This window comes from Adiantum capillus-veneris, chromosome 25 (assembly GCF_014529385.1).
Source record: "Adiantum capillus-veneris isolate H3 chromosome 25, ASM1452938v2, whole genome shotgun sequence".
Taxonomy (NCBI): domain Eukaryota; kingdom Viridiplantae; phylum Streptophyta; class Polypodiopsida; order Polypodiales; family Pteridaceae; genus Adiantum; species Adiantum capillus-veneris.
In genome coordinates this window covers 138,086,450-138,098,817 of record NC_140955.1, presented here as the reverse complement: position 1 = coordinate 138,098,817, position 12,368 = coordinate 138,086,450, and the positions used below count along the sequence as shown (strand labels likewise).

At 47.7% G+C, this 12,368-nt stretch overlaps 1 protein-coding gene across 2 annotated transcripts in view; it reads left to right on the top strand.

Moving 5' to 3' along the window:
- The first annotated feature begins 1,241 nt into the window (after positions 1 to 1,241).
- LOC147425729 (uncharacterized) overlaps positions 1,242 to 12,368 on the top strand; it is a 101,883-nt gene continuing 90,756 nt past the window's right edge. Inside the window, exon 1 of one of the 2 annotated variants that reach the window (XM_086500270.1) lies at positions 1,242 to 1,619. In XM_086500270.1, coding sequence (XP_086356396.1) covers positions 1,348 to 1,619 — 272 coding nt within the window. In that variant the 5' untranslated portion in view covers positions 1,242 to 1,347. The remainder of the gene's footprint in view (positions 1,620 to 12,368) is intronic. The other variant, XM_086500269.1, reaches the window with a different exon arrangement.

Here is a 12,368-nt window from a genome sequence, read left to right as displayed (position 1 = left end):
TAGAATAAGTTGTTCTTGACTATCTTATGTACAAAACACTAGAATGATACCTCATTATGGACAAAAATGAATCAAAGACTGAGTTGTTTTTGTGCTAATCATTGTTCTTTGTCTAAAGCCAACTGCCTTTTGAACTGTTATGTTCTTTTGTGTATAAGTTTAAAACAACAACACACACATCTTAAACACAAAGTTCTCCCAAAAAGCTGGGAAACCAGGACACTGGCTTTGGAGATTTTTGTCTATAGGCTTTGATAGACCCACTGTCTGTAATTATTTGTTAGGTTGACAGGTGTTAGGTGGTCTTTCTTTCTCTATAGATAAGATTCTGCTCATAGATATTGTAGTCTTTGACTCTTCTGGTTTTGGGTTGCAGGTTAATCCAAAATTACTTACCCTTGTGTAATTATTTTGATTCTTATGATTTCAAGAACATTTTACTTATAAACAAACTACTCTTGGATGGACGGTTCATTTGAGGACTATCCATAAAAATTGGTTAAACCATGGAAAACTTCTATGACTGACTATGAACGGCATCCATACTATTATCTATTGACTAACAAAGCCTTAAAACTTCGGCTAGAGTATAATCCTCTCTGTTAACATTGTTACTTATAGCTTTGATAAGACTCATGGATTTTCTGATATGATTGCGCGGGAGTAGAAGAATATATTTTCCAACTCTACCGATTTAAGCACAGTTAGGTGAGCGGGAAAAATTTGCTTATGCAAACAGGCGGGGGTGAAACCTTGCCTGTGCAAAACTGCCCTTAACTTCCTCTCTCTCTCTCTCTCTCTCTCTCTCTCTCTCTCTCTCTCTCTCTACTTGAGGCTTGCCCTCATCATTATATCACACGTGCATGTTCACATGGGATCAATGGTGGAGGAGAAAAACACAAGGGGACTCAATCATGGGCCATCAAATTTGGCATCACGGAGGCATCCTGAATTTACAAATTTGCCCTGACTCTACAAATCTGCCCGCATTTAGAATATGGCATACTCAAATCCCCTATATTTCAATGAACGCAAGCGCGTGTAGTGATTAGTGCACATGTCTCAAAGTAGGGAGGTCGTGAGTTCAAGACATGAGGTGCGGCCCGTCCTGAATTCACAAGCTTACCCAAATTTACTTTTCGTCCAGAATTAAACCAAATGTCCTGAATTTACAAATGTGTATCGGACAGCCCGAACCTCCTCAGCCGTAAATCCCATTTGAAGGTTGCCCGTGGGAGGCTCGAGGTGGCTGAAAAATGTGGATGTTTAAACTTTGTGGCTACGAGTACATGAAACGATCACCCCGGAGCACGTGAGCCACAGAAGCGCGCTTGGTTGTCCCGAACGATGCAGGTTGTTCCGCTTCCTTCGCAGCTGATCAACACAGACATGCAGCTTCATTGCACCGGGCTCAGCCTCCCCCGCTTCTCACACTCAAAGCAATCCCCTGCTTTGAGGGTCTCTGCTTTTGCTGCCACTGTAACGGCATCCCCCCCTGGCAAGCTCTCCAAAGTCATCACTTGGCAGCCTGGAAAGCGCCTGCAGACACAGACTTCTCAAATTACCTCTGACATTGCCACCATTCGCTCCCTCGACTGGGATCGTGATCGTTTTGACATGTAAGCCAGTCTTCTTCCTTTGCCATCACGCTAAACGAGTAGCCCACATACATGTGTTAATGTTTCTTCCACTGTAAAAGTGAGGATTTGAAAGAAGTGTCTGAATGGAAATCCGGAGCATTTGCTTTCTTAGAGACAAATTTATTGACTGGAAATAGCTGTTACAGATTCGACTCTGATTAGAAAGATTCACTGAAATCTTTCAATGGCAAGACATCGGGAGGTTTAACTCTCAAAGAGCACAGTTACAGCATGATTTATTTGCTTAATTGAATAAAGGCAGTTGAAAAATTTGTGATTGATTGTGAAATGTTACAGAGTTTTTAAACAACCAAGTGGAGGCACCCCTCATCATAATCATGATCTTTATGTGATAGTCATACGGCGTACGAGTGTCTTGCCCTAGACCCATGAAGTGAGCCTCCTGATTTTGACACCTGCCATCACAGCATGTCTGATTCCCCAGCTTATGAATACAATCCAACCATCCTAGGTGCACACAAAACAGGTGGTTACTTCTTCCAACTCTGGACAGCTGATAGGACACCAAATTTCACCCTCAAGAACACCACTGACCAGCCCCTAGGTGATGGGCAGCTCCTCCCTATTAGGGTGACACTATCTTGCTAACTCAGCCCAAAGAGGTCGCCCTACAAGCAGGGAAGAGAAAGGAGATAGGATTGGTAGTGAGGGGGAGAAAAGGGATAGGGCTGAACCTTCCCGAATGCAAGATTGCGACACATGGGACAAAAAAAGCTGTTGAGAGAGAGTGGGCATTAGAGTTATGAAAGGGGGAAAGACTAAAATACTGGAAGCACTACGCATGTGAATGAGTACAAAGATTGCCCCCTCCTTTCCCATATATATGGGGTTCTTGGGACTACCTCACAGGTTCACCTTCCGCAAAATCTCAAAGACACATCAAATGTAAAGTGGGGCTACGGAAATATATAAATCAGTCCCTAAACTTCGGCACGTTACAAACTGGCATAATGGGATAAATAGCAATGACCACCTGCATGTCAGCCTTCTGCCAGGGAATACGTCACACTGTTATGCATCTCAAGTGAACGCCCATAAAGTTATGCATTTCAACTTCGACATGGTTGTGGCTCTGTGATTGTGGGAGATGTGCGAAGGTGAAAGAATAGCTCGCTCTCTATGTCACGTGCACATCTAACCCTATGTGCATGTGGACAAGCTACTTCAGCTCCATTTAGCTTAGGAAGTGTTCTGGCACCTTTGTGAGCTTGTGCGCAGGCCGTGCATGTCCAGGCACTTAGAGTAGTTGCATATCCTCTGGTTGCACACAACATGATCATCAATATTACAGTCAGTAGCCATCATGAGCATTTTACAGTGCGTAGAACCCATTTTCCCTATTTTAGCCATTTTTCACTTATTATTAATAAGTGACTTTGTTGGGAAACTGGGTAGGGCATTTTTGATAAGTTACTATATAAGGAACCTAGCACTAGCACTTTCAGGCAGAAGAGGCAGCATAAGTCCACCAACTTACAGTGCACCTTCTCAGCAAGACGGGTAGGATCACCTAGCGTTTTCCAGCCATTAAGACCCCTGGAGTTTTTCCAGCAGATTAGCCCTGGCGTTTTGCAGATTGCAAATCAGCCTTGGCGTTAGCAATTCACAGAACCAGCCTGGCGTTTTTGCAACTTGCAGCAGATCATTCTAGTGTTATGCAGATTCCCGGCGACAGATCAGCCCATAGCATCAGCGTTTTCTATTTTTAGCACTTAGACTTCGCAGGATCAGCCCAAAACCTCGCAGATCCCACCTTCCCGCAGTAGATCCTCACCGCACGGTCAGATCAGCCACCGTTGTCAGTTTCAGCTCGCTGCTCGCTGTCTGCAGATTTCAGTATCTGCGTTTTCAGCGCATCGTCGTTGCATCGTCGTCATCGTAGTCCTCGTTGACACTGTCAAAATTCAACAGAATTGCAGATTTCAGTCCCTAGCGTTTTTAGATTTCAGCCCGTCTCTTCACCGTCATCATTGTCGTTGACATCGTCGGCAAGTCCATTGCATCTAGACCATTGTGCCAGATTTGTGCAATCAATAGCATAGACCTCTCTCGTCATAGAGAGTGGGGCCCCTTGGAGGAGGGTTTCACAACCGTCTCGTATCGTATTTTTCCCTCTCTCTCTCTCTCTCTCTCTCTCTCTCTCTCTCTCTCTCTCTCTCTCAGTCTCAGCACCTTCATTCACAGTGTCATTCATTTTGTTTGTGATCATTTGCAGGAACGGAAGACTCTCCCTTTCGTAAGGAAAAGGAACCCTTGAGCACAACTCGGAGCACTCATCTTGAGCAAAGATCAACATTCACTTCTGCTCCATCTTACATTGGTATCAAAGCTTTGGCAGTGTTCTATATCACTCAAAGAAAGAACCACAAGAATTTTTTTCTATCAAGCATGAGCATTTTCATTGTGATTTGCCACAGGTGATAGATTTAGATTAGAAAGTCAAGATTCGACTCCATTTTTTGCGTGTGTTTGGTGAACGGTTTGACACTCCGTCACTTTGTTTATCTGCATTGCATGCACAGTCCTTTAGGAAGAAGAGTCTTTTTCCAGTCACTCTACATGGAATGGGTATGTTCATGATTTTGTGTTGGAAGTGGTTTCAGGATTCTTCCTCCTCGGAGATTCTTGAAGAAGGTGGACCTATGTCTATAGACGCAGTTGGACCATTGAAGCAGCCACATATCAATTTGTGTCGCTTTCGGTGCAGCCCAAAGAAGCAAGCATTGCACACCTTCATGAAGTTCAAGTATCACACGACCCACGCATCAGAGTGGGCCGGCGAAGCATTCTTTGCAGAATACCATGAGTTATTGGCGATCTTCCTCGACGCCATACAGCTTGGTACCAGTACCTCACTTGAAAAGGAGGGGATGTCACGTGCACATCTAACCCTATGTGCATGTGGACAAGCTGCTTCAGGTCCAGGGTTCAGGCCAACTTAGGAAGTGTTCTGGCACCTTTGTGAGCCTGTGCGCAGACCGTGCATGTCCAGGCACTTAGAGTAGTTGCATATCCTCTGGTTGCACACAACATGATCGTCAACATTACAATCAGTAGCCATCATGAGCGTTTTACAGTGCACAGAACCCATTTTTCCTATTTTAGTCATTTTTCACTTATTATTAATAAGTGACTTTGTTGGGAAAGTGGGTAGGGCATTTTTGATAAGTTATTATATAAGGAACCTAGCGCTTGCACTCTCTGGCAGAAGAGGCAGTAGAAGTCCAACTTACAATGCACCTTCCCAGCAAGACTGGCAGGATCACCTAGCGTTTTCCAGCCATGGCGTTTTTCACCTGCAGATCAGCCCTCGCGTTTTGCAGCAGTGTCTCGAGAGCCAATGTCGAGTATCAGTGTTTCGAGAGCCAGTGTCTCGAGCGCCAGTATCTTGAGAACCGGTGTCCAATATCTTGAGAACTAGTGTCGAGTGTGTCGAGAGCGAGTATCTCGAGAGCGAGTGTTGAGTTCCAGTGTCCAGCGCCAGTGTCAGTATCTTGAGCGTTAGTGTCCGTGTCTCGAGAGCCAATGTCCAGAGCTAGTCAAACCAGTACAAGTGAGACCAGTGCCAGTATTCAAGTATTGAGCCGAGGAGCTTAAGGAAAGCTAAGGATAGCATCTAGGGGGCGAAAAATAGGGAAAAGCAAGGATTACACACGCCATGCAGATTGGGGGGGTGTGGGGCTAAAAATAGGGGGTCGGATGTGCCTTAAGGAGTTTTCAGGGACAGTTAAGGGGAGAGTTCTTGAAAGGGAGAGATTCTTCGGAGGAGATAGAGAAGTCGAAGAGGAAGAAGTGTACGAGTAAGACTTAGGAGATCGAAGTTTATTTGGCAGATTGTGGATTTTTTTCCCAACGGGTTTGGATTATCTGATTGAGGGATTTCAAAGCGACCGGCATACCAACGATGGAGTATGCAACCATTTTGTATCAATGGTTCCAGTTATCTGATTAATGGAAACATCTTCTGATTGCCAGCCTCGATCAAGTGTTTATAACTATTCTAAGTTAGCTTTTAGCCATTACCTCTGTTCCGATCTGTGATGTTCTCTTGCAATTCTCTCAAAACACCTCTATATCATCTTATTAACACTAAATCAGCCAGGTGGGCTGTAGACTCCTGGAGAAAAAGCCGACTAAGTTGAGCAAGTCCAGAGGCCACTCTGTCAGCAGGAGAGTCCTGCAAGTCTAAGCCCTCTGGCCAAAGAGCCACCACTCGCTCTCTGAGCGCAGAGTCCAGTAAGACCCTCTCAGGTATGCGAAGCATCGTGCTCCCCCTCCTCTATCTATATGTCACTGTGAGGATCACTGGTGTATGGTCGGAAAAAGTAGTCCCAGCCAAAATGCAAACTGACCCACCCAAGTCACAGAAATGGTCACTAGTGTAGAAGCGATCTATCCGAGATAGATCCACTCCTCCCACTTTGCAGTCCGAACGAGAGAAGGCCTGGCTCTCTGGAGGCCTCACAAAGCTAGAGTGCTGCCACACATCAGAAACCCGCATAGTCATACATAACCTCTTCCAAATTGCCAACTCAACTCCATGCACAATAGTATGGCTACCTCCAATCCGGTCAAAGGGGTCCTCCAACATGTTGAAGTCACCCCCAATGCACCATTGCTCTGCTTGCGGTGGATCTGCAATATGGGACCGAAACTTTGCACGTGCACTCGCCACATTGGGCGCATAGATGTTCAGGAAGCCCATGAGGCAACCCTGAACCTGCATAGTAATCCACTGAGCCCTCTGCCCACAATGGCCTGCTGCAAAGAATCCGCAAGTCACACATATCCCACCGTGGATGCCTCAAGGTCCAAATGTAGCGGACCAAAACATCTCATAGCGACCACGCGAAATCTGACCACACTGTCTAATGTGACTCTCATAAAGATGAAGCTCCTGTAGCATAAGAATGTCAATCTTACCACCCACAAGGCATCTCTGAAGCTCCTGACGCAGCCGACCCCTCTGACACTTAAACTGGGGCCCTCCTAATCCCTTCACATTCCATGAGATGATCCTCATGGAGTCAGTGGGAGAAAACAACTACTGCCACAGTAGCCAACCTCGCTATCTTTGAGGCCGGTTTGGATGGGGAGTAATCTGCATCCGAACGACCTCTAGACAAGCGCGAAAGAAGTGACTGTCCCGCCCAGGCCCAAGCCGAGCGTGTAGCCCGAAGGGCTACATCCTCTGTCTAAGAATCCTCATGTACAAATACATAACAAGGAGGGCTCCGAGTGTTAGCAAACAAGTGCACCACAATGTGCCTGCAACCCACTGCATCCGGAGGCGTCACGCTAAACTTGGCCAGAGGCCAAAGTGTCTGCACCAGATTTGTCACCCCTAAGTCCCCTATGTGGTGTGAGAACTCAGTAGCCCGAGTCTGGAGCCAGTCAAGAACTGTGTGCTGGGTCCACTCTGTATGATCTCTACTACACAACAAGAAGGAGAAACCCACTACTGTGTCCAAAGCCTCACTACCTCTAGTTGCAAGAAAGAGGATATGGACGTAAAAGCAAGCCTCCTTCCGATCAGGAGAAGAGTCACCCAGAAACCAAGTGAAACTGTAGTCGAAAAATTCCTAGCGTCTGCTAATGTCAAAGCTAGTCAAACCTCTAGGGATTGCTGCAAAAGGAGAAGTCTGCACCAAGAAAGGCGGCCTCAAGTGAGGCTGCTCCTCTCGAGCCACACGGCTCGTAGCGAAAGCACTACCAAGAGATCCCCTCACGGCAGACGTGTGTCCAGTCCCCTGCGTCTGAGGAGGAGTGGTGGAGGGGTTGGGAGATGCTGCTGTGGGCCCCACCGAGGAGAAAGGGGGGACGGGGGGCGGAGGTGGAGGTGGAGGTGGAGGTGGGGGAGGAGGCAGGGGAGGCGGAGCGGTAGCGTATGAGGAACAAGGAGGTGGAGGTGGAAGAACTGAAGTGGACGGGGCCTGCTGAAGGGGGTCAAAACAGTTCCCTGTCGGAACCCAGTGCTACTGAGCTGCAAGGTAGTTAGGTACGTAGTGTTCGGTACAAATTCGTTCCGTAGTACAGAATGGATTGAGTTTTTAGGTACGTGAAAACTGGTCCTTTGCTTCACAAAGCCTAAAACAAGGGGAACTTCATACATTTACTTATGCATTCACCAAGACTTCAAATAAAGACTAGCAAATCAACAGTACACTGTTACAAATGCCAAAAACTGTGGTCCACGACTCTAACCGAACAATGTACGGTATGGTATGGTACGGATATGATCTTTATGTGCGTACGGATGCAACCTTGCTGAGCTGTAGAAGGTCGGAAACCAAGGGGAGTAGTGGGGCGACCTCCCTTGTCGGCGGCGGCCAGGAACCTACTGCCAACCGTCAGCTGTCTCATCGTTGGTCTCAATCGAGGTACCAGCCTGTGCGTCCTGTGTGTTTGGCTGCTCGGCATGCTCAACCTTGGTAGGTTGCGCCTGCGTTGTAGGTCGAGGTCTCCTGCGAGGATAGGCCTTAGCCAAATGGCCCATCTGTTTGCAAATGAAACACTGATTCTGGAGGCCCGAATACTCCACGCTCTAACGGAACCAACCCCCACTCACCCTAGGGAGTAGGATGACCTTCGGGAGAGTGTAGGTGTTCCGAACCAGAACACGTATTGTGGGGATGCCGACCGCCTTGGCAGCTACAGAGGCTGCCGTGCGAGGTGTCTCTAGGACAATCCTAATGTCCGAGTCTATCGTGGACAAAAGGAGTAGGTACTCCCTCCTCAAGCTGGGAAAGCAGACGGAGATGCGTAGGTCTGCCTCCTCTACCAGACTCATTTGTAGCTGGATCGAAACCACGCCTCCACTGTCGAAAGTGGGCTCGAACTGCTGTGATGGCCAAGGGATTCATCGCGATGACCGTGGACGTCATCTCGGAGGTCTCGAACTCTATCTGATAGTAGCTGTGTCCGAGGAACTGAACATCCGAGATCTTGCCCACCTCAGCGAGAAGGCGGGCCTGGAGAAGATCGCGCACCTCTCCTCTGCTGGTTCTGGTGCCGAGAATCTTGCAGATGACAGAAATCGCCTGCAAGCATTCCACCTCTGTTGGAGGCTCGCTTGCTCTGTCGGCGAGAGAGCAAGTCGGATGTTGGGCTATGCATGGTCGGGCGAGGGGGCTTCCGGAGAGTCTCTCTGAGGTGGAGCATGAGCCTCCATCAGTGTCTGCTGCTGTGAAGAAAGGGCGAAATGTCGATGACGAGCGGTGGCCCTCTGCTAGCCGAGTGCGACATAGATGCTGACGAAATCAGCCGAGCCAGACCAGGGGGAGGGGTTTGTGGTTGGGGGGGGGGGAAGTAGATACGGTGCGGAAAAAAACGCGAGTGCGAAGCTGGGGCGGGCGGGGCTGAGGTTCGGCGCGAGGGGGACTAAGATGTGGCGGGCTGGGGTGGCAATGCTGAAGGCGAGCTGCGTGCTGAGGTTGATGCACGCTAGTGCTGGGGCAGGCAGCGGGTAGGCAGGGCAGGGCATGCAGTGTCACAAACTAGTGACGTGGCAAGTCCCCGAACTAACACACACACAAATGCTGACGTGGTTGTTGTATGGATTTCCGCAAATCATGCTGTTGCTTTTTTTCTAGGGAAGATTTTGGGATTAGTTGCTTTGGAACAACTGCTTTATTTTAAAAGCTTTTAAAGTTGAAAGCTTTTGAGTGTAACTGCTTTTGGGGCTCTGCTTTTGGCATCCCTTGTAAGAATAAAAGAGCCCTCAAGGCCTCACTTCTCAGGGCATATGGACGCAATCTAAGAGCAAAGGACCCTTCGGATGTTGTACTTTGCTCAAAGATTAATATAAAAGAAATACCGAAAGGAGCGCCAGTTTTTGGGGCCAATCTCTCTGGGCACGGAACTACGCCGGGCCGTGTCGACCAAATTGAATTGTGATTTTAAAGTTGTGAAGTATTTTAAGTGATTCTTTCTCGTGTCGCGACAAAATCTAGACTTGGGGTGTCCAAGTTTGTTACAGTGGTATCAGAGCATCAGGTGTGTGCTTCTCTCAAAGCATACCGGTCCTATCAAATTGTAGACAGGGCACTCTTGGAAATTGTTATTTGAGGTATCTTCGGGTCTTGACCCCAGACTTATTAGTTTTTGGGGCCAATCTCTCTGGGCACGGAACTACGCCGGGCCGTGTCGACCAAATTGAATTCTGATTTTAAAGTTGTGAAGTATTTTAAGTGATTCTTTCTCGTGTCGCGACAAAATCTAGAGTTGGGGTGTCCAAGTTTGTTACAGTGGTATCAGAGCATCAGGCGTGTGCTTTTCTCAAAGCATACCGGTCCTATCAAATTAGACAGGGCACTCTTGGAAATTGTTATTTGAGGTATCTTCGGGTCCTGACCCCAAACTTATTAGCCATTCCCACTCGTGTCGCAACAGAATGTAGACTTGGGGTGTCCAAGTTTGTTACATGCAGCGCGAGGGCGGCGGGCTGCGTGTTGGTGGAAAGTGCAGGTAGCGGGCGGGTAGGGCCGGTAGCGCGAGGGGGGTTGAGGGGGGGGAAGAGCGATGGCGAGGGAGGGGGGTGCAGAGCGTGCGTAGGGGGGAAGGCGAGGCCAGCAACGAGCAGTACAACTCTATTGATATGTTTTAGGCGAGGTCTGTGTACCACCTCTTCATAATTTTGTAACCAAACTTCTGCTTCATCCTGTAAACTGTATTGCAGCAACCGCAATAATATAGCTTGATCTAGTATATTTCGCAGTAAGCAGTTAGCTTCCAATTTCTCAATAAAAGCCCGTGCATTCTCATTAGGCAATCCATGAAACTGTGGAAACTCGTCCGCCATGTTCGATTGCCACAAAAACACTTACATGTGACGTCGTAAGTTCAAGGGATGTCGATGGACTGCTCCATTACCTAATCCACCTCACACTGGGCAACCCGGCTCCCAGTGCTTGGCTTCACAAAACCTCACGACCCTCCAAAGGCTGCAATCCAATTACACGACTGCCTCGAGTGCTGTCCACAATTTTCACATACATAGGCGGTTGTCCATAGACCCACATCCCCTTTACATTCTCTGCCAGCAGAATAGACATATTTCACAAGAATTGGAGCACATGAGCTCTTGCTCCTCGGGTGGGGGCACCAAAACGACGTTAACGTGCAAACAACAAGGAAAACGACTGCCTCTATAGCTTTGCACGAGTCACACCGTCGGAAAGAACTACTCCACCGCCAAAACCACCTGGGATAGCACCTATAAAGATTTATGAAGAACCCTTCTAGCATGAAGCACACTTGGAATTAGGAGAAACCAAGGACATAAAGACGTAGCTCGTTTCGAGTAGATGTCCGTAGAGTATCCATAGGCTAAAAACAGATAAAAGATGAGAAAGATATGGCCATTCGAAGTTGGGGGTGCCCTTTCTTATGCTAAAAAATAAGCTCTCTGGAAAGTTTGCAGAGAATTGCAGCTATATAATGGGGCCTCTTTTTATCTTTTATCCCAACAGATCTTTTCTCTCCCCTTCACCGACAAGGCTCTCCTTGAAGGCTCCTTTTAATTGGTCCTTTTTTGGCCTCATTTGGGTAGGAAATGAGGTGTCGGTGACTTTTGGCCAAAGGGAAGGGATGGGGCTTGTGTCCAGGGGACCAAAAAGGAAGGCCAGACGCTTGGACAAGCAGGTGGGAACTCAAAATGGTGCCCGATTTTTCCCCAAATGTCCACGAGCCTCCATAGCCAAGGTTTGAGAGAGCTCCTCTCTCCTTTGATACCCCTCAAATGAGTACCCATTCCTCCTCTTATACCCCTTGCTTTGAGCCCAAGCTCCCCTATGTGGGATTATTCCATTGCCACATGGCACATTTTCCACAGTCTTCCCAACTTCCTCCTTTCCCCACCAAAAATTCTCATCTCAACCTTCTTTCCGGACCAACTTCCCAGGAGCATCGTGCACCGCTCCGGCCACCGAATACGACGCCGTAAAGCACGACTCGCAGCCCATTACTTCAGTTACTTCTAGAAGGTTTAAATCTCAGCATTTTTAATTTAAATCATCAAGTTGGCCCAGTTGCCTTTGTCGCATGCATTTGCAACCACTTTCTAAGTCGAGGCCGCCCACTTCGATCGCACATATCTCATGATGTACAAGTCTGGTTATAGTGGTATTAGAGCTTCAATGGAGTCTTCTCCTAGTCGGATCCGACCTGACTTTCTGCAGCACATGTGTAACAAACTGCTGACGTGTCAAAGCCCTGAAGAATGGAGTCAACTTGCAGATGTCGACCGAGGGGCCTAAACCCTAAGAAGAGCAAGTAACAGCAGAAGTCCTCTCAACTTATGGGGACCCCGTCTGATGGGGCCCCAAGTGACATAAAGGATTAAAATAAAGTAGGACCTGCACACACGCAAAAACTGATCATGTGGCAGATATCCGAAAATTGCGCTGGCATGATGATGTACCAAGCTGTACGGATTTCCGCGTTTTGCGTTGGCTGATGACGTGGCAGCTGTACAGATTTCTGTGATTTATGCTCGTAGCTTTTCGGCTTTTCTTTTGGACCAAATGCTTTTGAGTTTGAAGGCTTTTTATTGTAAACTGCTTTTGGGGCCTAGGGCCTTTAAATATGAGGTTAGGGCTCATTCTCTGGCATGCTTCCTGGAGAAGGTGCAGAGTTTGGAGTACCGGCTTGTACTGTTGATGCAATATAAAGAAATACCGAAAGGGGCGCCAAGGTTTGGGGCCAATA